Source organism: Melospiza georgiana, chromosome 2, assembly GCF_028018845.1.
Source record: "Melospiza georgiana isolate bMelGeo1 chromosome 2, bMelGeo1.pri, whole genome shotgun sequence".
NCBI classification, from domain to species: Eukaryota; Metazoa; Chordata; class Aves; order Passeriformes; family Passerellidae; genus Melospiza; species Melospiza georgiana.
In genome coordinates this window covers 14,837,023-14,862,809 of record NC_080431.1, presented here as the reverse complement: position 1 = coordinate 14,862,809, position 25,787 = coordinate 14,837,023, and the positions used below count along the sequence as shown (strand labels likewise).

General features: G+C 46.4%; 1 protein-coding gene across 1 annotated transcript; it reads right to left on the bottom strand.

Annotated features, from left to right (window-relative positions):
* On the bottom strand, positions 1 to 24,576 carry DGAT2 (diacylglycerol O-acyltransferase 2). The gene is made up of 8 exons (XM_058045153.1): positions 24,440 to 24,576; positions 16,268 to 16,387; positions 15,189 to 15,296; positions 14,308 to 14,378; positions 5,578 to 5,782; positions 3,015 to 3,189; positions 2,181 to 2,383; positions 1 to 1,414 (listed from the first exon to the last, which is right to left on the bottom strand). The coding sequence occupies exons 1-8, from the start codon at positions 24,477 to 24,479 to the stop codon at positions 1,260 to 1,262; spliced, it is 1,077 nt and encodes a 358-aa protein (XP_057901136.1). The 5' UTR covers positions 24,480 to 24,576; the 3' UTR covers positions 1 to 1,259.
* Between the last annotated feature and the right edge of the window lie 1,211 nt (positions 24,577 to 25,787).

Here is a 25,787-nt window from a genome sequence, read left to right as displayed (position 1 = left end):
TATTTTTGGCCAAGTTTATTTCTAGAAATTTGTACAAAAATTGATACTCTGTAATACAATAATCTATCAAATATGACAGATGAACATTTGTCTTTCGAGGCAAGATTCCAGGAATGTGAAGTACCATCCTCTTGCATGGAAGAAAGGCACATTTTAGAGCTCAAGATACACTCAACTGAACGGTTCAAAAGGCAGGTCAGACATGCAAGTAGTGCAGCGTTTCGGGTTTATACATAAACAATTTGTACTCCCAAGAAATCTCACTACAAGCAGCATTAACATCCACATAAACATTTTATAAATACTTTTAAAAGTAGCTCACTTTAGATCCTATGTGTGCAAAGGCTACTCCTTTACATTCACTGGATGGAGTAATTGGAAGCCATCTTCAGGCCAGAAGTAACTCCTAGATTTCCCCAAATACTTCTGGGATCCAAAGCACTTGCATCAACAGCCCCACTGCATTTTCCTCCTAAGGGCTACCCTAAAAGTCTGCAACACCAGAGCTACAGGACTGCACCATCCCACTGCTCCTAGAGCTTATCCTTGGAGTTCTGTGGCTATGAAGAAGCCTCATATTTCCAGCTACAAGCCTCTGTGCAAGCAGCACCTGGGACATACCTGCCTCTGAACTGACATCTTAAATACAGTGGTGAATTTACAGCCACAAAATCATCCACTGCACTATGGATCAAGCTTCACCTGACTCTCTGCACCATCCAGCACAGATGCCACACCAGGGGGGTTGGCAGCCCAACTGTACTTCCAGAAAGGGCTTTTCCAAAGCAGAAATACTCTTGTACTACGAGAGCATGTCTCAACAGGGCTCTTGTGCAACACACCTGTAAAACTGCCACGCTGCTCAAATCAACCTGCTGCTTTTTAGATTGAAAACCAGATGAATCCTACTCTCCCAAAACTGCTTGTGCTAGTGGGTACAGTAGCTGTAGGAATTTTTCTAATTCATTGCTGGTGATCCAACAGCATTATACAGCAGATTACAAAGGCAATCATTTATCCAAATCCTCACAGCAATGGGGAGTTGTGCTTTTTTTTTTTTTTTTGTATAAAAAGATGTTTTAATGGGATTTCTCTAAAGCAAAGCCTTTATTATTTTTTAAGTGGTTTAGCAATACTTTAAACACTTGCTTTGAAGAATACAGACACCCACACAGGCTTTCAAGTACACAGTGACAACTTGGACTCCTGGAAATGATGTGTTGGTTCTGAGAGGAGGACGTGCTGCTGAGCCAGTGCCTTCAGTTGACTTCCAAGACCTCAGTCTCCGGCAGGCCAAATCTGCTCTTGAATTTGTCAAAGAGTTTGATCAGGGAGTCCACGTACATGCTATGGTAGAAGTCCACATCCTGCTGGGATGGATTATCAATTTTGGGGATGGTGATGGGCTCTCCAACTGATAAAAAAAGGGACAAATCCATATTAGCTTAAATGTTCCTACAACCCAAGTTATTTGTCCTCTCTGGACACAGCTATCCATTCTGGCACAGCACAGTTTGCCATTACAGCAGAGGTTTGCCTGATTCCCCACAGTTTTACCAGGCTCTGAAGCACAACTGTCCCACAAGGACACACACCAAATCTGCAGCAATACCAGATCTGCTTTAGCTGCACAAATGCATCTACTGTTCAAAGTGGCTAGGAAGTCCCCCTTCTGTTTACAGCAGGGTGATGAATCCCTCCTCAATTAACATGAGCCAAGAGTCAGTTCTTAGGTATTCCCCTAAACACACCACAAAAGCAAAGCTGACCTTTTCCCCCTCCTCCCTTAAAGCCCTGCTGCTTTGGTTTAGAAGACTCAAATGCAAGATTTGGGGCTGGCTTTAAACACTCAGCTGTCAGACATCCATCCCACTGGAATATGGAGGGGCAGGCTGCTTCTGACTTTAGCTATGCAAGGCCAAAGAAAGTAGAGCTACAGCCTTTCCCCCCCAAAAAGAGCTCTCTTGCGAAGTTGCCTGGAAGCAGAACATTGATTGAAGGCTTGTAACCTCTGGAAACTCTTCTAAGCTCATTCTCAGTTTTGCTGGAAGGTTTTTATACAGGAGAGAAAGCCGTTTTATAGTCAAGACTCCAAAACCAAACTACAGCAGGTGTACAGCACAGACTCAAGTATTCTGCTACCTAGAGAGGCACACAGCATGTTTATACCAAAACCTTACCAACAGTAGTGATGGGCTTGGAGTAGGGTAACAAGCCCCAGGTGTTGGAGGAGAAGAGGCCACGGCCATGAAAGATGCATGGAGCAAAGCCAATGTGCTTCTGGAACTTCTTCTGAACCCATCTTCCCCAGGAACCCTCTTCAAAGATCACCTGCTTGTACACTTCATTTTCCCCAAAGGAGTAGACAGGAACCAAGTCCGCTCTAGAAAGACAGAAAAATTCAGAACGCCACCCCCAGGACTGCAGCTCACATGACAGCCCCACACTTGCTGCTGTGTGTTCTGCCAGGCTGCACAGCTGCTGGTGCCACTGCCCAGAGCTGTCTTAGCAGCACAAGGTACTACATAACAGATATACTTTGAAAGCACACCAGAGAACTGTACTGACAATGGGCCTGTGGAACACTGTGCTGTCAGGCATGGGACATGCTTCCATATATACTCAACTCCTATTTTTAATGGCCATCTCTTTTCAGGCACATGGGGATCAGGGGAACTGCACAGGTCATCACTCCATACTGGCACTGCCTCTCCTTGCTGTGGAAGCCTCCAGCTGTCCCAGGGATCCCCCTAGCCCTGCACCTTGCTCAGGGGCAGAAGGCAAAGGACACTCATGTCTGATGCACTGGGCAAACAGCCACAGAATCCCTCCAAGGTATCAGCTGCTTCAAGGAACAGAATCAAAGAATGGTTTGAGCAGGAGGGGACCTTTAAAGGCCATCTAGTCCTGTACCCATGTATTGAACAGGGACATCTTCACCTAGACCAGGTTGTTGAAATAAAAGCACCTTCCCCATGGCAGCAGTCCTGCTCCAGCCCTGAGGCTGCCCTTACCCATGCCGAAGGGCCAGTTTCACAAATCCCTTCCTGTTCTTCAGCGTCACAGAGTTCTTCCCTGGGGTGCAGTTCAGGGACTCTGCTGCCCCTCCGACCACGATGACGATGGCATTGCCACTGCCATTCTTGGACAGGATGTAGTCTATGCTGTCACGGTTCACAGGACATATACCTGCAGTCAGGACACAGACACAAGGCAATGAGATTGGCTGGGGACTTCAGGATCTTCTCACACTTACAGCACAAAGTTTGTGCCTCAATTGCAAGTGGACTGTCCCACCTCTCTCTGGTCAGAGCAGTGTTAGCAGGGAACCTATTCCTCAACTAATCAAGCAGTTCACAGACACTAGACTTGGTCGTAAACTCCACAGACCTCAGCTCTCAAAAATTTTCCTTTATCAAAAGACTTGAGCAAGGATTTTCTGTATCTAGTGATATCAAAGGCATTGGTGTCAGACATCCTCTCTCCATGTAAACTCTACAGTAGGATTTGGTTTACCTTCAGAAAGGAAGAAAGCAGTTGTATTATTTTGATGGATGGGAGTCTGATATTGACCAATTCCTCAGCAAAATCAGGTAGTTGGATAGATGTGGAATAGATTTAGCAATATCAAAAGAATAAATGGACAAGCCTTTAACACAGATCTGAAATAATATGAAGCTCTTGCAATTTACAGGACAGAGTGTTTATGTAAATCCATGCTCTGAGGAAAGTGTCTGTGAAGGTCTTTCCCTCCATTCCACACTGCAAAGAGCAGGACCTCCCTTCACCTTTAGTAAGCAATCTCTGCCCTAAAGCACCAGTCCCCATGAGACGTGGAGACAAGCGGCAATAGATAAAATTCTGCTCTTCAGCACATTCACACAGTGTACAGGGTTTTCTGGTCAAGCCCTCATGCCTTACAGGGTCCCTGCTGTACCTTAGCCTCTAGCAGGCTGTAAAATTAAGAATTCATACTAGTTGTAAACCAACTGTGTGTATTGGTACAGTGTTATGATTTGTTATAATTTCACCTGGAAATGGTTTATCCACAGAAAAAAGGACTGAGGGAATTATCAGCACTTTCCAAGTGATGTAAAGCCTTTCTATCAGCACCCTTAAGTTCTAGTATAGGGAAAGTAAAAACAAATTATGGCTTTCAAAAGGTTAACTTTGTGATACCTGTAGACTTGCTTAGATCCTAGGAACTGAAGAAGCACAGTTTTGCTCTGGTTTAAGCACAATGCTCAGGGATAGCCAAGCCAGCAATGATGTTGCTAATGCCTACTCCCACATTCCTTCCAAAAAGGAGAAAGCAGCTCTGGCTGGCCACAAGACTTGTCTGCAAGTCATACTGAACAGATTAAAGATATTTAAAAAAAATATAAAAAGGCTGCATGGAAACTTAAGCAACACAACTAAATTTACAGACATGACAGACTGGAAAGCAGATCCCAACTTCTCATGTACTGCTGTCCTGGGAATTCCCAAATTATGGGCTTCACATAACAACTAACATCAGTACAGGAAGAGAAAAACCAGCTTGAGATACATCCTTTCTAGATAGGGACAAACACCTCCTTTGCACCAGATCCAGTTAGTTTTTCTCTCCCTCATTTAAGACAGTAATCTCAGAAATAGTCAATTCTAACAAGTCAGAGTCAGGTACAGCTACTCCTACCATCTTCCCAGCCACGGTACTTACTAAGATATCTGTTTTGAAGTCATTTATTGCTGAATCAGTTCCAGAACCAGCAAACAGGTTACTGGATTGTTCAATTCACAGTCTTTAACACTTTATTGGTATTTTAAACACTGTTTCCTCTGCCCAGTCATAACTTACAAGCCCTCCAGCATTAAAATCCTGGATTGCATTAAAACAGACCTATTAGTGTAATTTGGCACACGTACATCACTGCATAATTCATGGGATCCATCTACAGGAACACATCCAGGGAAGGGGGTCTGTGAACAGCTGGTATCCTGCAATACTTCAGACTCTTTACCCCTGGCAGGCACCCAGCAGTGCAACTGGGTGGAGACAGCATCCACCACCACCACCACAAACCACAGATGTGTGACAAGTGATGTGGTGTGAGCCCAGGAGCCAAGCTGGCCATGGCTACTCAGTATTTTCAGTCAGTGCAACTTCTTCCTGTACCTTCACACATGAACTGGGACATAACTTGGTTCCATGTCTCCACCTTCCATAACCACAGTTGTCAGATGTCTTTACTATGGTTTTGGACAGGAGTATCCTAGAGTTAAGGATGAACACAAGGGAACAGCAGTCCCTACAGCCCAAATCAGGCATATTCACAGAATGGTTTAGGTTGGAAGGGACCTTAAAGATCATCCAGTTCCAACCCTATGCTAGGGACAGGGACACCTTCCACTAGACAGGATTTCTCACATTTATTCACAGCTTCCTCTCAACAATCATATGAAAACAATGTTTGGGTGATGCTACCAGCAGGAAGTGGTTACACGAGCTTCCTACACAGCTTTTCACTTGACAGAGGTGAAGACAGCTCAGAGGCAAGAGCAAAAGCAGAAATGGCACAGTGTGATTGTGCTTACCACCAGACATTAGGTAGTCCCTCAGTATGGGCATCCTGAAGTTCCCAGCCAGGGTAGCAAGGTATGGTCGGATCCCAGGGAATTTCTGGCCCACACCTGTGGCCTCTGTGCTGAAGTTGCAAAAGGCACCCAAGCCCATGATGCCATGTGGATGGTACCCAAAAATGTAATTCCTGGTGGTCAGCAGATTGTGGGTTTTAACCAGCTAGGAAAGAAAAAAAGAGCTCAGTTGAAGATGGATATTTTGAGATAGTAAATAAAAGTGGGAGAAGCAAAAAAGAAAAAAAAAATCATATCCCTCATGTTTTGTCTCTCTTCCTATCAGGAAGAACAGCCTAAGAGCTCATGTATATACTCTCCTGGATTTCAGAGGCTCTGGCAGGAGCAGCCATTTAGAGTTCAGTTTTCCAAGCAGAGGGAGCAAGGTAAACAGACTAATCTCAGACACAAGAAGCTGGCCAGCCAGGTAGGAACAGGGCATGGATTGCTGCAGCCTGGGCCTTTTGCTTCTCTGCTCCTACCTAAAGTATTCTGACACACCTCTTGCCCAAACCAATCAAGTTCTCCAGTCCTGTAGCCACAGCTGCCTCCTTCCAGGCCCTCTCTCAGCACATTAGTGGCTCACATCCCAGCATGAGGCAGAAAGAACATAAACACCACTGTCTTGCAGCAGAAGCAAGTTCAGCTAATGCCTGAAAAAAGAGCCAACCAGTTAATGGGCCTGTTGGCCACCTTCCAAGTGAGAAAATGTGCAGAAGGGTGGTAACCACTGGAAATTATCCCTCCCTTTAAGAGGTTCTGCCCTAGCCTACATGACAAAGGCTCAACAAGACACCTCAAACCATCTCTGATTCCTGCAGGGCACGCACTAGGAGTTGTGATCACATTGTTTCAGGGTGTGCAATATTCCTAACCATTTGCTCCTCTGTTTGCAGAACACGGACTCTCCACAGCTGTCTTAGCTAGCACAGAACAACCCATTTTCCCTGGTACCACTACTGCCAGAGGGGGCTTTTGTGATGCCATAGGTAGCAGCAGCATCCCATGTATCAGAGCATCTTCCCCAGGCAGCACACAGGACAAAACACAGCAGGGCTGCTGCATCATCCTACAAAAATAGAGATCTAATTTAATTTTTTCCATCTGTTAGAAGAGTTGGTGTTGGAAGAAACCTTAATGATCATCCAGTTCCAAACCTCTGTCATAGGCAGAGCACCTTTCTCTAGACCAGATTGCTCCAAGCCCTGTCCATCCATCCTGGCCTTGAACACTTCACTTCCAGGGATGGGGCAGCCACAGCTCCTGTGGGCAGCCTGTGCCAGGGCCTCGCTACCCTAAGAGTCTATAACCTCCTCCTAATGTCTAATCTAAACAGCTCCTCTCTTCAGGCTGCAACAGTGCCACTTTTTGCCAACTGCAACACCCCAGTGTGAGAGTGGTCACAGGGGTTCTTGGATGAGGGAAGAGATGAGAATGCTGACTATGTTCAGAAGGCCTGATTTATTATTTTATGATATATATATATATATATATATATTACATTACAACTATACTAAAAAGAACAGAAAGAATGGTTTCCTCAGAAGGCTAGCTAAGAATAAAATAGAATGAATAACAAAAGTCTGTGGCTCAGACAGAGAGTCCAAGCTATCTGGTCTGTGGTTGGCCATTAATTGTAAACATTCAAGATGGCCCAATCACAGACACACCTGATGCATTCCACAGCAGCAGATAACCATTGTTTACATTTTGTTTCTGAGGCCTCAGCTTCTCAGAAAGGAAAAAATCCTAAAAAGGATTTTTAGTGAAAAGGTGTCTGCGACACCCCAGCAGCTCTCAGACCTACAAGCTGAGGCTTTGGCACCCCATCCCTCAAACTATATTTGCAAAGGCCACTCTGCATCAGTTTCCATAGGAAAAAAAAACTCCAAAGATTTCCAAGATGTCACACCAGCATGTGCCACTGCCTTGGACAAGGAGTGTTTATGCAAGCTCTTTCTGTTGGATCACACTACAGGGAGCTGAAGCACCATTGCAACACCCTAAAGCAGTGTGCCCAGAAACTTGATTCCCTTCTCCCTGTTCTCAGCCTTGTCCTCAGATGAAGCTCTCAGCCTTGTCCTCAGACGAAGCTACAGCTCCTGTGCTATTTAAAACAGTGGCTGTGATACAAGCATGATGCAGCAGCAGATTCTGCAAGGTGACTGGCCCTCCTCATAATTTCCTCTGGCTCTGAGGTCATGTAGAACTCCAGGAAGAAGGCAGAGAGGCTTGTGGTGGCAACAGCTCTGCAGAGCCCATTGCCAATTCTTTACCCATTTGTAGATGACTTAGCTTTCACTTCCAGGATAGAAGGGCTGTCCCCTTGATCAGTTACAAGAAACAGGGATTACAGACTAAAGACCAAAAACCCATCTCCAGAAAAAAAGTAGTGATATGGTAAGCAACCTCTCCACCTATCAATTCTCACTCAGTTGTAGAGAAACTTCTGTAAGAGGCTATCCAGGGCATGGTGGACCCCACATCCCTAGAGGGAGTTAAAAGCTTTGTGGATGTGGCACCTGGGCACGTGGATTAATGGTGGCCTTGGCACTTCTAGCAGAATGGTTGGACTTTATGATCTTGGGGGACTTTTCCAGCCTAGACAATATTCTGACTTTTTGACTACAGGCCTGGTGGATACAGACACAAGGCTTGGCTGCACAAGCAGCAGAAACCCCTTCCTTAAAGCTCCTGTCAGAGCAAGGTAGTGATTTCCAAGCCTCATCTCTCACCTGCACCAAGCACAGCTCCTTTAATAGGAAACACAGCTGAAAGGAGGTTTGTCCTCATCCTTCTGGAGCACGAGGCATCTGCATGCTGAGCTTGGCAGAGCCACACATGGAAGACACGCTGTTCTCCTGCTCCAGCCCCTCCACACATGCAAGGACACCCAGATCCCAGTGCAGCCATTGCTTGGATACCTCACAGGAGCCCCAGCCAAGCTGCAGCCTTATCACTGTGGCTTTTTTCCAGGAGCTCCCCTTAAGGAGACATAGGGTTGGCAATACCCATGACAATCCATCACCCACAGCACTGCAGGAGCTGGGCAAGAGGTGTGCAGGGATCCAACCAAACAAAGGCAAGGGAGAGTGCTGAGATTTAGCCTCATATTCACACATGTGTGCTTCTCCCCTGTTTGTCCCATGCAGGCTGCCACTGCCCTCTACACCTGCCCCACAGCACAGAGGCTCCCTGAAGGTAAACGTGGAGGGTGCAGGTGAGGTTCAGCCTGTCCTCCTAGTGAGGAGTGACAAGAGGACACAGCCTCAAGTAGCACCAAGGGAGGTTCAGATCACGTATGATGAAAAATTACCCAAAAGGCACTGGAATAGTTGGACTCAATCTTCAAGGTCTTTTCCAACCTTGGTGATTCTATGTGCTCTTCCACCCAAGTCAAGCCAGGGAACCAGGGAACCTAACCAACAGACATCAGACAGGGTTGGGCAGTTCTCTGCAAGCAGAGGTCTTGAATCTGCTAATGCACAAACTCAGCCCAGGGATGGTATGACCTGCCAATACCTCCAATCTCTCCCTAAATTTAATCTGGAAGCAGCAGTTTTTGAAGTAGTGTAAACCATGTATTCTAGACTCAAGCAGGAGTGAAGATAGCAAAGTGCACAAGATGGGGCTTTGGAACTAGAATGCATTTAAAGGTCCCTTCCAGCCCAAACCATCCTAGGATTCCATGCCTCTCTTCAGGAGGCTGTTCACTCACTGCTGGTTCTTTGAACCCCTCCCCTTGAGATAACACAAGCAAACAGTGTTATCAGGCTGCCCCAAGGAATTGCTGTGGCTGTCACTGAACATCACCACTGTTCTGACCCTCCAGCTGGCTTTTCCTTTAGCCTCCAAGGTCTTGTCCATTTCCACACAGCTCTGTGGAGCCTCGGTGCTCCCAGGATGAGGCAGAGTCAGCACATCCCTGCTGCATCTCAGCTGGACAACCAGTACTGGGAGTGAAGATGAACCTTCACCCCACTGCACTAACATACCTGTTCCTAGCTGCTGTTAGAGACCAAACCTGTTTCTCTGGGAGCAAAGTCCATCCACCTTTCTAATAATGACAGATTTCTTTACACAGAATTAAGCCAGCCTACAGAAGCAGTACGCCAGTGCAATAGTGTAAAGAAAATGAGTGTTAATATTTCAGTGCCAGATACAGCTAAAGAACCATATTGCCAGCTTTATTTTTAGCAACAGTGGCACATTCAGTAGTGGAGAAAGAGGACTGCAGAACCACTGCTGCTCAGCACGAGGAGCCAGAAAGCAGGGAAAAAAATCAGTTGTCTGGGTGGGAGCTGAGCAGCACTGACTGGAAGCTTTCAGAGAGCAGAAAACCAGAGCTCATCCTGCAGGATCCAAGCAGCAGGTCCCATGAGCATGTAAGCTTGCAAAACAACCCAAAACCTGCACTTAGCCACATCACACCCTGCAACACAATGGAAGGAATTATCTTCCCTTCCCAGCAGTGCAAGCCAGGACTTGAAGACCCCTCACCAGGCTCCCAGTATTATATATGTCACAAATTCACAAAATGACTTGAGTTGGTAAGGACATTAAAGCTCAGCTTGTTCTAACTCCCTGTCATGGGCCTTCCACTACACTAGGTTAGGACAGAGCAATCAAACCCTTCTATTTCCATTCTGTAAATCATGTACAATGATTAAGGAGGAGCTTTGCCAGGAAGCAAGCCAAGACACAGAATACAAGATGAATTGAAGAAAAAAAAAAAAGACGCTTTTGGCAGCAATTCCTGCTCTGGCCAGATGCCAACTCTTCCACAGCAGTGAGCAGGTCTCCCTGCACACACTTGAAGTGCTCACAGTCTGACAAAGGTAAGCCAAAGATCTGAAGCCCTGGCTCCCTGGGATCCTGCTGCATGTGGAGGTGCTCACATGCACAGGTGACAGCTTGACAGCTTCTTTACCTAAACAAAACCTTTAGGTCATGGCACTGCCAGCACGACATCCTCAGATCAGCATGTGCTTAGGAGGCTGCTGGGATCAAGCATGAGATGGAGGTGGTGTGTGCAGGTGAGTGTGTGCATGGGACTGAGGTGGTGTGTGCAGGTAAGTGTGTGCATGGGACTGAGATGGTGTGTGCAGGTGAGTGTGTGCATGGGACTGAGATGGTGTGTGCAGGTGAGTGTGTGCATGAGATGGAGGTGGTGTGTGCAGGTGAGTGTGTGCATGGGACTGAGGTGGTGTGTGCAGGTGAGTGTGTGCATGGGATTGAGGTGGTGTGTGCAGGTGAGTGTGTGCATGGGATTGAGGTGGTGTGTGCAGGTGAGTGTGTGCATGGGATTGAGGTGGTGTGTGCAGATGAGTGTGTGCATGGGACTGAGGTGGTGTGTGCAGGTGATGTCTGCTCAGTCCAGCCCCATGCACACACCTGCCAGGGCTTCACCTGCACTTCAGGTCCAGGACTCAGTTCACTGGAACATTCCTCAGCCACTTCACATGGTCCTTAGCTTAAAGCACTATTTGCAAGGCCAGCCATTAACCAGCAGACAAACTGAAGTTTCTAGTGCCCTAAAGTAACTTATTATTGTCAGAGCAGCTGCATGAAGTTCCAGGGAATGTGGCCAACTCAGCTCATGCTGAGTAACTGAGACAGATTCAGGATGCTTTCCAAATCCACCTGGTATTACAAAACATGACCTCATATCTCCAGGTAGGGGTACAATAGTCCTGGTGTTTCAGGCTGGGAGGCACTGCTGACTCTAGTGAGACCAGCCTAATCAGCACAAACACTGGAGCAGAGCTTGGTTCTCATGCAGCTGCCTCAATACAGCAAGCCAAATAGGAAGGAATTCTTGTCTGTGAGGGTGGTAAGGCCCTGGCACAGGTTGCCCAAAGAAGCTGTGGCTGTCCCATCCCTGGAAGTGTACAAGGCCAGGCTATACAGCCTGATTGAAGCAACCTGGTCTAATAAAAGATGTCCCTGACCATGGCAGAGGGGAGGAAACAAGCTTTAAGGTCCCTTCCAACTGTATTGTGATTCTATGAATTAAATCTGAGCTGATAGCTGGTACCCATGCAGGTATGGGTGCAGCTACCACAGCTCTATATGCAGACTTTGCTGGAGGCCAGTCCAGCATTACAAGTGCCACCAGTGTGACTGTCACTGGTGTGATCTGTCCTGGCAGTGCTCAGCAGACACATGGAACAGGACTGTGACAGTGTTCGCAGGGAAGAGATGAGAATGTTGACTCTATGGTTTCAGAAGGCTTGATTTATTATTTTATGGTACATATTACATTAAAACTATACTAAAAGAATAGAAGAAAGCTAGCCTTTTGATGAAATCCTAAGAATAGAAAAGGAATGAATAACAAAGGCTTGTGACTGACCGAGACAGTCTGGACAGCTGGACTGTGATTGGCCATTAATTAAAAACAACCACATGAGACCAATCACAGATCCACCTGTTGCATTCCACAGCAGCAGATAACCACTGTTTACATTTTGTTCCTGAGGCCTCTCAGCTTCTCAGGAGAAAAAATCCTAAGGAAAGAATATTTCATAAAATGTGTCTGACACAGGATGAGATGCAGCAGAGGACTGTCCTGACAAACCATAAGCCTGGGACACAAACCAAGTCCTTGAGCCATTACACAGATCAGAATCCAGTAAAAATTATTTTTGCAGAGAGAACATTTAAACAAGTGATCCTCTGTAGAACCATCTCCCTCTTAGGCAAGAACAGGTAACTAGTTTAACCCAGGAGTTCCCATGCTCTCAGCAAGCCCAAGGCATGAAGAGACATTATTCATTGTTCATGCATCCGTCCCATAACTGCAGAAAAACACTTCTAGCACCTCTCTGGCCTAAGATCCCTGCAGCAGCTTTTCCCAGCCCTGCAGCCAGCTGGCTGCTCCCCCAAAACACGTGCAGGACTCATCTCCCAGCTGTCAGCACTCCTGTCCTGCCCTTTGCATGTGAAATACCAGTCTGCTCCATAAACCTTGCACAATTCCTCCTCCCTCTCAGCAGCAAAGGAATTACACCCATAAGGGGTTCTCACGAACGGATATGTGAGCTAGCAAGTATTTAAATAAAAACTGCTGCAAAGTTCAGTTTATCTACACCATCTCATCTCTAAACCTACCTAAACAACCCAGCTCTCTGACAAACTTTTAACATCCCCAGTGAATCCGACCTGCAGGGCTTGTGCAGAGCATATTTCCATGAAGACAAGGATAAATGTGCATCAAAGGAATGGAATGATGGAACAGCAGAACCAGCACTACAGGTGACCCTTTGGAACCAAGTCCCCAGCATAACAGAGCCCATTTCAGCAATATCCAAGGCAGCAGTGTTTAGTGCAGCACTAAGGACTTGGTACTAGAACACAGCACATCTGAGACCCATCCTGAACAGCAGAGCCAGCTCAGCTCTCTGTAAGCCACGAGACCCAGGCTGACTTCCAGCATGTGCAGGCATAGTGAATTTCTCTGTGTACACTTAGACTTGCCAAGAATTACCTGTTAACAACAGCAAGTTTCATGGTGAACTCGGCAGTGCTGGGTCAATGGTCAGGCTTGCTCTTAAAGGTCTTTTCCAACCTAAATGGTTCTGTGCTTCTCAGAGTACAACAAAAGGCTTGTTCACCAGCAGCACGTTCAGGTACCCCGAGAGTTCAAGTGACTTTGCAAGGGAAGAATCCAGTCTAAGCTGCTTTGGCATCCTGCTGGAACTGGATTCCCTGTTCCTTCCTGAGGCTAGACTATCTTGGGGATAGGTAGCTCAAAAGCTCTACCAAGGTCCCTCCCTCATAGTCAAGCTGAGTAAAACTTGCCAACAACCTTACATAATAGTCCTTTCAGCTGCGTGCCCTTCCAAAGAGGATCGAGTTCCCTCCTAGCCGAATTTGACCCCTGCTCCTTTTCCAAGTCATCCAGCTAATTCTGCTGTCCCAGAGCAGCCTGGCAGCCCTGTCCTCTTTCTGCAGCATGTCTGAACCAGTAGGAAAAATACAAGTATGTGGTGAGCAAGTTACAAGCTGCAGAACTGAAGCTATTCCCACTGCTGGAAAACCCACTTCTCCAAAGCAAAAAGATTTGAGGACAAATTTCAGGGCTCCCAGTGAAGTGCTGACTTTGGGTGCACAGAGGTCCCAGATACTCTGGCCCAATACATCCCAGAGCAGAAGTGTTACTGGAAAACAGGCAGAAACTGAGCTAGATGTTATGATTTATGAGAGGGGAACAGTGTTAGGGTCAGGCACTACACAGGACCGCTGCAGCACAGAAGAAACTCACAGGATGATTTGCCTTGGAAGGAACCTTAAAGATCATCCAATTCCATTTCCTTCCCATGGGCAGGGACACTTTGCACTAGACCAGGCTTCTCCAAGCCCCATCCAGCCTGGCTTTGAACACTTTGAGGGATGAGGCACTACCACTTGCTGGGACAACCTGTGCCAGTGTCTCCAGAAGCTGGAGAGATGAACAAGGATTGCACACTGCCTCCATGAATCTGGTAAAACCACAGCAGCTTCTGGCAATCACATTGCCACCACTGGTAATACATTTCAGATTTTCTAACCACAGCTGCCACCAGCAGCAGTGTGGCAACAGCAACTGAGCCATGTCCTGCTTGCAGTTCAGTGTCATAGACAGACTAGTGCCAGTGGAAGACACTAAAGTAGTTAAACCTCAGGGTACAAAGTTAAATTTTTACTTACTCTTATTGGAAAATAATCCCTGAAGTACCTCCATATAGCCCAGTTTCTCACCCACTGGGATCTTCTTCCCCCTGTTGAAAAAAAGGCATCATGTCTTTAAAGCTCTTTCCACATGGCTGTCCATCAGCAAGCCTGAAGGACTCCAGGGTTTGCTGTCTCACTAGAGGAATCAATACTCTCATTCCTCCCAGTGGGAGACCTGCACCATTCACTGAAATCAAGGCACATTCTGGAATACAAGGCACTTCAAACAAATTAAGGCTTGACTGCAAATTCAGGATAGACAACTCTACAATTCAAACTAGAACCACTCCAATGCAACCTTTGGGAAAGGCCAAAATCTCAGATGGTTTCAGTCACCTTGAAGCAATGGACACCTGTGCTCATCTGGCTGTAAAAGCAGTTGCCAAAGCTTACCACTGCTGGTTCCCAGAGCTGGCTTCTACAGGTTTGGGATTTTTTTCCTGAAATAAAGTCATCTGCTTTATCTGTAGCAACACTGACTCCACAGAGGAGCTACACCTTGATAATGACATCACAATCTGAACCTTGCAAGAGCTGGACAGGACAAAAAGGTCTTGAATCTTTAGATCTTACTGAAGTAAAGAAAGAACCTGTGCCTTATAAATATGTTAGTAAAAGCCAGTAATGGCATAACAGCAGTGAATGGTAATTTTGTGTTTCCCTCAGCACCACTGAAACCTGCAGTCACTGTTCATGCTGAGGGCTGACATTTAAATGCTACACTGAATAATGCTTTTGGTCAGTGATTCAGCCAAGTCCCACTAAAAGAGAAGTCATCCATTACAAGGAAGTGCTTCTTTGTCCAAACATGGAGACAGGGACACTTGAACAACAAGTATCTCTTCTGCAATATTTACCTTTCTTTGGTGTATTCCAGTCAAATACCAGCCAGGCTAAATAGAGAGCAGCAATCGCCCAGCAATCTGTGCACAGTATGTACATGAGGATTAAAGTGCAAGCAATACCTGGAGAGGTGCAAGAAAGAAGAAAACAAGGTTGCAGCAGGTTCTGGTCTCCACTTACACCCCCTGCCTTTTGACTCTTCTATGCTGAAATCTTAGTCTCAGTCTGATGTCATTAATCCTCAAATAAATTGGATTTGGTCAAAAGCCCCTTATGCAGGGCTGAGGCAGCTTCCTCTAGAGATCTGGAAAACCTCAACTTCCCCTTAATGGTGCCTCCAGGCATCTCCTCTATCTCCAGGGAGGGCAGCTGCTTCATCAGACTTGATGAGCATGAGGATTTCTCCACAGCCCACACCAATGGGATTTTCCCCCACAGCTACACACATCTCCCACAGGTTACACCAGCTCTGTATCAGCCATCCCACCAGGGTGCCAAGGATCCCACCCAAAACTGACACATTTCAGCACAAACTGAACTGGGAAGGTAGAGTGAGACAGATGCTGAGAGCAGCCATTCTCCAGTTTAATCATTAACAATCCAACAGAGCAGAGCAGCCTGAGGTTTCACATAATCCAAGTACCCCGGGATAAACAGGCTTCACTCTTTTACTGGTCTAACACAAACAACTCCTGCTCATCTCTGGTACCTCCTGGAAGCAGACCAAGCCAAGAGGAGAGCATTCCTGTTGCATCCACTTGCATCAGTTACCAGCTGCTTCTAAGAAATCTCTGTGGATATTCCCATGAGCCAGCCAATAAAGGCATTTCCAATTGTTTCAGCCTCATTTGCATGGTAGACACCAACACAAGCTAAACATCAGTCACTTTCCATAGCTCTTATGATTTGCTAGAGCCAGGAAAAGGCATTTATAGTTGAAAATATCAATGTAACTGGTTTACAGTAACCATGTACCCCAGGAACTACACTACACATCTAGTAATTAACACTTACAAAACAAGTTAACATTTTGCATTAAAATTCATCCAGAATTACAGCCAAAACCCCTTTGCTTTAGGTCAAAATGTGTTACCCATGATAAGGAAAGTGAGAACCCATTGCAGCACAGAGATGATTTGGAGTTGTTTCTCTACTTTGGATTTCAATAGCCAGAACAAATCCTGCAGAGCAGAAAGAATGTTCGATCCCGTGCCTAAAGAAAGAAAAATAAAAGAAATAAAGTTATATTTGCACACTGAGCAAAGGAAACAATATTTTTCCTTTGAAACAGAATCACAGAAGGAAGGGTCATCAAGTCCAGCTTATTTTAGTAAGAGGTTTCAGATAAACGTGCAGTTCGCTTTTACAGCAAGCCTTGCTTAAAAGCTAATATTTTCCATGGAGTTTGGGCATCCTGGAAGAGGAAGGATTGCCATGTGCCAACATCCAGCTTTTTTCAGAACACTGGAGGGGATTAATGAGTAATCATCAGTACCCATCCGAACAAGCCTCTGTTAACCTGACCATAAAAGGGGAGAGGATGTTAACCCATGTTCCTAACACCCATTATCACCTCACACTGGCAGCTCCTCACAGTGGTGTTTGGTAAAAGGGAACCCCATGAGCTCACAGTAAGATAAAGATCAGCTGCCTCACACCACAGGCAAGCAGGCACATGGCTGTGCTGTGAGCTATTCTCCCCTCACAAGGCCTGTTGCACAACTCCCAGGGCTGTTCAAGGAAAGCTCTGTGCTCCAGCCTTCCCAGCACAGCCCAAACGCTGGCTGAACACCTCAACAAACAGCGCTGAGGATCCACAGCTCCATGAGTAACGAACGCTATCAGCATTCCCAAAGCAGTAAATAAGAAGGAAGGAGCTGAAAGCCACTCATGTAGAAGCTTAAGATATTCAAGCAGGGAAAAAAAACCCAGAAGTGGGTAAAACACTGAAAACACTTGCTTTCTATATGAAGAACCACCCACTGCAGCTTTTGACAGCATACACAGCCCCCAGAAAGAAGCACTTGCAAGTGGGTTTTCCTTCACTTTTCTTCATTACTTTATTTATAAACAAGCACCATAATAAACTGACCAAAATACAAATCCCTTTATGTGTAATTACATCATTTCTTTTGTCTTGTTATTAGAACAATGAAAGAAGCTATTACACTGAGCAGGTTCAAGATATTACCTGCTAGTGGTAATAGCATTGCAAGTGTTCACACTCAGTCAAAGTGACTGAAAATAGCTTCTCTAGGTATAAACAGGCACTATGATTTTTGGTAGTTTCTACAAAGATACTCTCACTGGTGCATCCTTTAAATATGTAAAGCAACTGTTTCTTAGGAAGGAGGGTCAATTTAAATTAGGTAAGGAAGAAGTCTTTTATTGTGAGGGTGGTGAAACACTGGCACAGATTACCCAGAGATGCCTCATCACTGGCAACATTCGGGGGGCAGCCACACCAAAGGCTGCAGTCTAAATTTAGAGCCAGCCACCCAGTTCAGACCCTGGATTCTGCTTAGTCTATGTTACATGAACAATCCCAGTAGTGCATTGGGCATTAATTACTCTAAGCAGACCAACTTTTGGGCTGGGATAGATCATACAACTACAACTGCAAGTGAACTGAAACCTACAGCACTAATCCAGGTTGAAACAACAGCTAGAGCTGGAGGCAGTTCTTTACAAGATAATATAGTGCAGTATTAAGAATGAATCCAGTAAATAGTTTCAGAGGTGAGACAGGAGAATATGTTGAGTTAAAACTGTCACTGTGCATTGGTTTTGCCACACTACAGTATCTAAGCAGTGAGATTCAGAAACCTCATGCTGTAAAATCTAGCAGCAAATCCCCAAATTTGGGGTGAGGGATAAACTTCACCCCATTTTTTACAAAGCCAGTTGCCTGTTCAAGGCTAAAATAAATCTTTAGGTTTAGACTGATTTGTATTCAAAGAAACCTTTATAGCTCACCTCAATCTAATGCCCTTCCATGGGCAGGGATACATTCCACAAGACCAGGTTGTTCAACTCTTCCTGAGGGGCCACAGCTCCAGGTATTTGCTATCCCAAAAACCTTACAAAATTGCATGTGGACAGACTTGATATTGACTGAGGATTACCAGACAAGTTTAAAGAAAGCATTTAGCAATAGTAGTGTCACTGGACATATGTCTATGTCCTCCAAAAGAAGCCAAAAGTCTTTATTTGTGACACAATAAAAGCCCAGCCCCATGTAATTTTTTAGTTCCAGCACACGCATTTACGCTACCAAACCTCTCTGGCTTCATAAACCAAACATTCCAGCCTTGGATCAGCTAAATCCCTATCCTCTTACCAAAGAAAACAGCTGTTTATCCCTCTAGATGAGAATTTGTACTTCAGCATTTTCTAGATGTTCGAACAAATTGTAGGCATTGTAAATAGACCAGTATTTATTTGAGTAGCACAAGTCAACCTGTCAGCTTGTTTTCTGAACCACATAAAACTCACATTCAGCTCCTGCAGACAGAGGGAAGGCAGTGGCTTGCCAGACAGCTCTAAGCCCCTGCCCCTGGACAAGTGTCCAGGGTCAGTTATTTGCTGAAAGCAAAGGTATCCTTCAGAGAGAACAATATTCTCCACACCGGGTGTCCTAGATTGCAGGGCAATGTGTGTATTCCATTTGCCATCTGTTAGAGGTGGGGCAGTTTCTTCTGTTAATTGGGCAGTTTTTCTTTATCTCTTCCACAAGCCAATCCTCCCCCTAGGGAGACATCTGCTGTTAATGGGACATTGAGTGTCACTGCACGGCTGATAAAAGTTGTGAGATACTCTGCCCAGAGGGAGGAGCCAAGCATTCTCAATTAGCTATAATCTGAGATTTTGGGATACCAGAACAGCCTTTCCACTGGATTCCCAGAGGAGCAGCTGCCTTTTCCACGGGATCTTCAGGGGAAGACTACACCCCTTCTACAGGATCCCTGCTCCAACACTGACACTCCAGGAGCACTGCAGCCACAGCTCCAATTGGACTGCTACCAACACCCTGACCAACAGGATGTCAGGTTGTATTCTGACTCTGTCAGTGTTGGTTTGTATTACTGCATTGTTTTTTTAAATTTTTTTTTATTTTCTTCTTTAATAAAGAACTGTTATTCCAACTCCCACATCTTTGCCTGAGAGCCTTCCCTTAATTTCAACTTTATAATTTAGAGGGAGGGGGTTTACATCTCCCATTTCAGGAGCAGCTCCTGTCTTTTCAAACCAAGACACCAGGGAAGTCAGTAGCTACCACGGCCTGAATATTAGCATTTATTTCCCAGTTAAGAAATGAAAGATGCCCAGTAGCAAAGGAAAGTACCATGGGAATGGTCAGTCGAACTGGCAAGTTCATCAGGTCTACCTTTGCACCAAACCTGCAGACTCCACAGATTAACCCATTTCATCAACCAGGCATTTACAGACTTTAGTGCCAAGACAATCCTTTCCAGAGAGTCCTGAGCTTCTCGTTCATCGTGTCTGACTGACACCAACCCCCCAAGGAAAGCATTACCTCCTGCCAGCTTCAGTAGCCAGGAGGCATTTTTGGAAAGACCCTCCATGCTCTGGAGAACCAGACCAGTTACTAGGGACACAGAGCAGCAGAGCTTTCACAAATCAACAGAAATGGGAGGAAGGGGGGTTGGCATTCAGCCACAGAAGAATAACCCAACGCTGACACCCGAGTTCAGTCCACCAGAGAAAATACTTCCTCCTAATGGGTCACCTGTGGGCCCACACCAAGCACCTTGCACACATTAAAAACCCAAGGCATTTTCTGTAACTTTCAGGGGACAGATTATCCTTATAACCTACTTTAAAAGGGCCCAGTAGACATAACTATAATTTGTATATTCCTACCCAGTAGGCATAACTATAATTTGTATATTCCTATCAGTCTTTCCCCAAGGAAATATCCTGGATCCTGAAGAAACCCAAACCTCCATCTTCTGCCACTGAAGACAGTAGCAGATCCTGTGCTGGCCACACAGCACTGTCCCTGGAGCATTTTCCAGGTTACCTGTCCCAGAACTGGGAAGCCTGACTGGGGAGCCTTAACTAGATGATCATTAAGATCCTTTCTAACCCAAGCCCTGTTGGGATCAGCCTTGGCAAACCATATCTCCACAAGACATACTTTACCAACAGCTTTCCTGGTCTCAGATGAGCTGGTCTCCAGCCCCCACTGCAGCCATTCCCTGGAGTCCTGATGGGATACTCCCTGCACTAAGCCAGGCACGGCTCTCAAGAACATTCCCTGTCACAATGGAGAGAGTACAACTTCTCAAGGACATTCCCTGTCACAATGGACAGAGTACAGCTTCTCCCTTGCTGCTCATCTCCCAAGGAAGCTCAGGGGCATTAGCCACCTATCCTGCAACTGGTGATGGGCTCACCACACTTTCATGATTTAGCTCCATTTAACACCAAATGCAGGAGTTGCTACCAAGGAGATCCTGGAAGCAGGAAATGATTCGACCAAGCATTTGATTCCTGCATTACGGACTCAGCATCTGGTGCTGTTCTAGCACAGTTTATTTCAGATAAATTACACAAACAACATTTATCTGGGCAGGGAAGTAGAATCAAAGATCCCAAGAGGGGAAGTAAACAGGATTTCACATGCGGGCACCCAACTGACATGACTTAATTAACTGTCAGCAAAGGAAATTAACTGAGAAGTACAAGTGTTACATATAGTTAAAAATACACTGAAACCTTGTTAAACCCAAGCTCCATTTGCCACCTTTTCCAGACAATTAGCATGTTAATTCTTGGCCAATAATTAAACTGCTTCACATGGCTTATTTAGAAGAAAACCATATTAGATCCATCAAAGCATAAACTGCAAATGGACATTTTGAGCCATATATTTTGCAGAGAAGCTGAAATTGGAACAAAGACAAGAAAAACAGACCAGTACTAGAAAATTCAGGAGGACTCAGCCACCCATGCAAGAGCAGGAGCACCTGGAAAACCCCTTGAGCAACACAAGTTCTTTTGGGTTTACTTGGGTGCCTCAAGCACAAGCATATTCAATATAAAGGAAACAATTCGTTAAGAAAATAATGAGTAAAGAGCACAGAGTATAGCTATCCTGCCTTGTACACAGCTTTAGAACAGTTTGCTCCTGTCCCAGGAAGCTACTCAATTACATTATCTGCAGTACGGTGTGTTTATGACTGGAAATCAACAATATTTTGAACAGGGACATGCAAATAAAAATTTCTATCATCTCTTTTAGAAAGGAGCTGGGATTCTCCAGACCCAGGAAACAAATCTGTCACGATTACTCATGTTAGTTCTGGATTTACTCACAGCACTAAACTCAGCCCTCAGCCTCCACACTCACAGCAGAATGCGTGCTAAAGTGATGTAGCCACAAGACCCCACTGTCCAAGAGCAGCCAACAAGCTTAGATTTAAGTTAGCAACACTGCACAGGTCTGGAGAAAATGACCCATCCTACTACAGCTCATCAGTGTCTTGAGAGCACATGAGGGCTGTGACAGAGGGGTTTCACATCAGCAAGCCCAGACCTTCACCTCCCAAGCAACTTTGTCAAGAGACAGCACCTCATGGCAGCCAGCCTGATCCTCTTCTCCCAAAACAGGAGCTCCCAGGCTCCCCAGAGCAGAACTCAAGTCTGGTAACCTCAAGTGCAGTGTAAGACTAACTCCAAGGTAAAGCTGAGCAAAGTCATCTTCATCCCAAACTTCTTGGTGGTGAAGTAACATTAGAAAAGACACTTCAGCACAGGACAGCCTTTCAAGGTTCCAGCCACACCAGACCTCCTTGCTGCCCTGCCCAACACAAGGAGACCTCCTGGGCCTCCTATGGCCACAGTGGGGCAGGTCAGGATGAGGAGACCACAAGCCCTCCTACCCAACCAGGTGTCTCAGAGCACCATCCAACCTAGGCACTGGTACAAAGTCTGCTCGGATTTTTGCAGTTATAAAGGAACATTCCTCTGCATACAGACAGGGATGAATACAGAGGCAGATACCTGCACCTTTTTTTTTTTTTTGCTTGTTTTTAAATAAGATCAGACTTGATTCAACCAAATTTACCAGCACCAGAGCAAAATCAGATGCCAGGAAAACAGTAAGACTAAAGGACAGTATGAGCCATTCAGATGCTCACCCCAAAGTCAGCCCTCTGCACAAGCATGATACTTGGAAGAAAATATTCAGGGATGTAGGAAAAAAAAGTCTAGTGGGCTTGTTCTGCACATCTTCTATAGTGAGAGAAGTTGTCCAATATGATCAAGCAGTACAAAAGGTCTCATAAATGAGCCTCCATATCACTTCTGCCAGCTTTGATCTGCAGGGTCCCACACCACTCTCTCCATACCCAGTCCAAGCCAGAGCTCCTCTGGGAGGCACCTGGATTCGGCTTTGAAGCCAGTTCTGTGCTTTCCTGCCCAAGCTACAGCACTGGCAAGGGCTTGGTAGATGTTGCAGTCACCAAGGCAACATCCCTTCTCTTCCCAGGCAGAAATAAGTTAAATTAAGCTAAAAAGCACAAATATCACTGCAGGATCCCCACGAGGTGCCTCAGAGGAAAACTGACCTGAGGAGAGTTAAGACAGCTTTCCATCACTAATCAGGATTATCTAGAGATGAGGCCAATCACTGTCCCTAAACCACAGTCCATTTTGAATTATGCATGTGTCCTAGATCCACATTAACATGCCAGTGCCAACAAGGTGGCTGCTGAGGTCTCGGGTCAACCCTACATATTTTATAGGTTTCCTGAATTATTTATTCTCTGCACCTACTCCGCAGTTAACTCTCAATATAATAGTTCAGAGGATGCTAATTCAAATAACCTCCCTCCACTGAAAAGATAACTTGTCCTCGGTTAGTCATGCAAACAAGCGAAGTTATTTTAAGAAACAGATCTGAACACAGGAAACACATGAAGGTCTTCTCCCCAGTGAGTTCACAACTGAGCCTTCAGATCAATCTAACATCCTGGCTGAGATAAGCACCAGCAGCTCTACACCCAGGACCAGACAGGCCATTGCAAAATCAAGACTTCAGAGGTTAATTCACCAGGTTCACGTCCCTTCAGCTCTGCTAATGATTTGTTTAGCCAATAAAACATGTCACAGGTCTCTTCATCCCAGGAGGTGTTAGCAGTTTGCTTTTTGAGGGCAAAAAGCCTTTCTTTCACAACACAGAGCAATCACTCAAGGACCCTCCACAAATCACAAGTTAAATCGCTGTCCAACTGCATTTTCACGCAAAGCTCCTCCGTCTGCAAATCCTGACCTTTCTCCAGACAAGCACCCTTGCAGAAGGCATACAAAACCCCACCTAGCAAAACATTTAGACTTGCTGAATCAATTCCTAGAAGACCCTTTGAGATGCCTTTAGAAGCAGGCAAGGTAGCTTATGGTTTGGGATTTCCTATACTCTCTCCACAGCCCTTAACCAACATGTCCCAGCGTGCAGGGAAGCGCCGGGTGTCTGCAGCAGCTCTGTCCACGATGGGTGCCAGTGGTGACACCCGTTCCGCTTCTCTCAACAGGTCACTCACCAGCTGGAGGGCTGCGACAGCAAACCTGGCAGAACTGGCTACCACCGAACTCCTGCTCAGCACTGAACCTTCACCTCCTCATTAGAAGACAGCAAAAATAGCAACACGTTGCCATTTTCCCCTTGATGTAGGTGTGGGGAACACAGTATTATGAAACACTTGGACCCGCTGAGGAGGCCTTTCCCAAGCTAAATGCAATTCTACGAATAGAGAGTCGAGAATGAACTTTATCCGATAAAGCGACTACACTTCTCTTCCTACCCCGACAAAAGGAAGGGGTGGGTGAGGGGAAGACTCCTTCACACGCAAGTGCCCCAAGCCCACAATTTTGCAAAGGTGCAAACTCACTGTAATTTGCACCTCGGCAAAATGTACAAGACCCAACTAGAGCCGTTCCCAGCAGCCCCAGGAGAGCACCCCGAGCTGCTAAAACACAGAACCTGCGCAGAGACCTGTAATCCTCAACCAAGGAAAGCTACAGCTCCCTCCCCGCCATTGCACATCGCTCTTCCCGCTCCTTACTCCCCGTGAACAACGTTCCTGAGGCCAAAAAAAAAAAAAAATAAAAAAAAAGAAGAATATCGTGTTTCGGTGCTGCTCCCAGCCCAGCCTCTGAAGGACCGGAAAGCTGCTCCGCACCGCAGCATCCCCTCCGGGCAGGAGGCTCACGTCCCGCCCTTCCCCCTGTGCCCCGGTACCTCGGAGCACGCCGGAGTAGGCGGCGATGATGGTCTTCATGGTGGGGGGCGCGCTCAGGGCTCGGGCAGGGCCATGGGACGGAGGAGCCCCCCACGCTCCGCAGCCCCGGCGCAGCCAGCGAGCAGGGGAGGCTCTGGCCGCGTATCCATATATAGCCCGGGAGGAGGAGGAGGAGACGCGGGGAGGGTGCAGGGGCGGGCCCGGCACAGCTCCCGGGTCTCTCAGCACAGCCGTGGGGGTGAGGGGAAGCTCCTGGTCCCGGCGGTGCAGATTTCTGCATGGGATACATGGGGTAGGGATTAGGGAGCGGGGAGACCAAGCAGAGGCCCGGCTCCTATACAGGCTGTTTCATGCTCTGTTTTATAGAATCACAGAACGATTTGGATTAGCACGGATGTTAAGACTCATCCATTTCCAACACCCTGCCGTGGGCAGGGACACCTTTCACTAGAGCAGGTTGCTCTGGGCCATATTCAACCTGGTCTTGAGCACTTCCAGGCATGAGGCAGCCACTACTACAGTGGGAAACCTGTGCCAGGGCCTCACCACCACCACAGACAAGAATTTCTTCCCAATATCCCATCTAACCCTGCCCTCTGTCAGTGGGCAGCCATTCTCCCTTATCCTGTCCCTCCATGACCTTGTCCAAAGTCCCTCTCCAGCTCTCTTGGAGCCCCTTTGCGCACTGGCAGGGGCTCTAAGGTCTCGAGCAGCTCCACATCCCTCTGATGTTGGAGGCAGCTCTGCTGGTGGGGTCTCACCTAAGTGGGGCACAAGAGCACAATCACCTGCTGCCCATGCTGTGGGATCAGCCCAGGCCCAGGACATTGGGATTTTCTTGCTCCATATGCTTTTCTCACTCCATATGCTGCAATGGTATCCCAGCCTAGATGGATGCATTAATATTTAAATAAATAAACTAATAATAATAATAAAATCCTTTAGTGCTTCATGGATTATTACAACTGTAAGGAGTAAAGATGCAACCACCATAGACAGCCCCAGCCTCAGCAGCTGCTTTGTGACTTGAAGCTGTACATTGTGTCACCAAGTTTCTTGTAAGGAAGGAAAACGTAAGCCCCAACCTGATAATACAACTGAGCCCCAGAACAGGCTCTGCCTTCACAAGGGCATGCAATGACACAATCAGGGGAATCCCTTTAAACTGAGAGAGGACAGGGCTAGAATGAATTCTTGTCTGGGAGGGTGGTGAGGCCCTGGCACAGGTTGCCCAGAGCAGAGTGGCTGCCCCATGTCTAAAAGTGTTTAAGGCAGGTAGGATGGGGCTTGGATCAGCCTGCTCTAGTGGAAGGGGACCCTGCCCTTGGCAGGGGATGGAAACAAGAT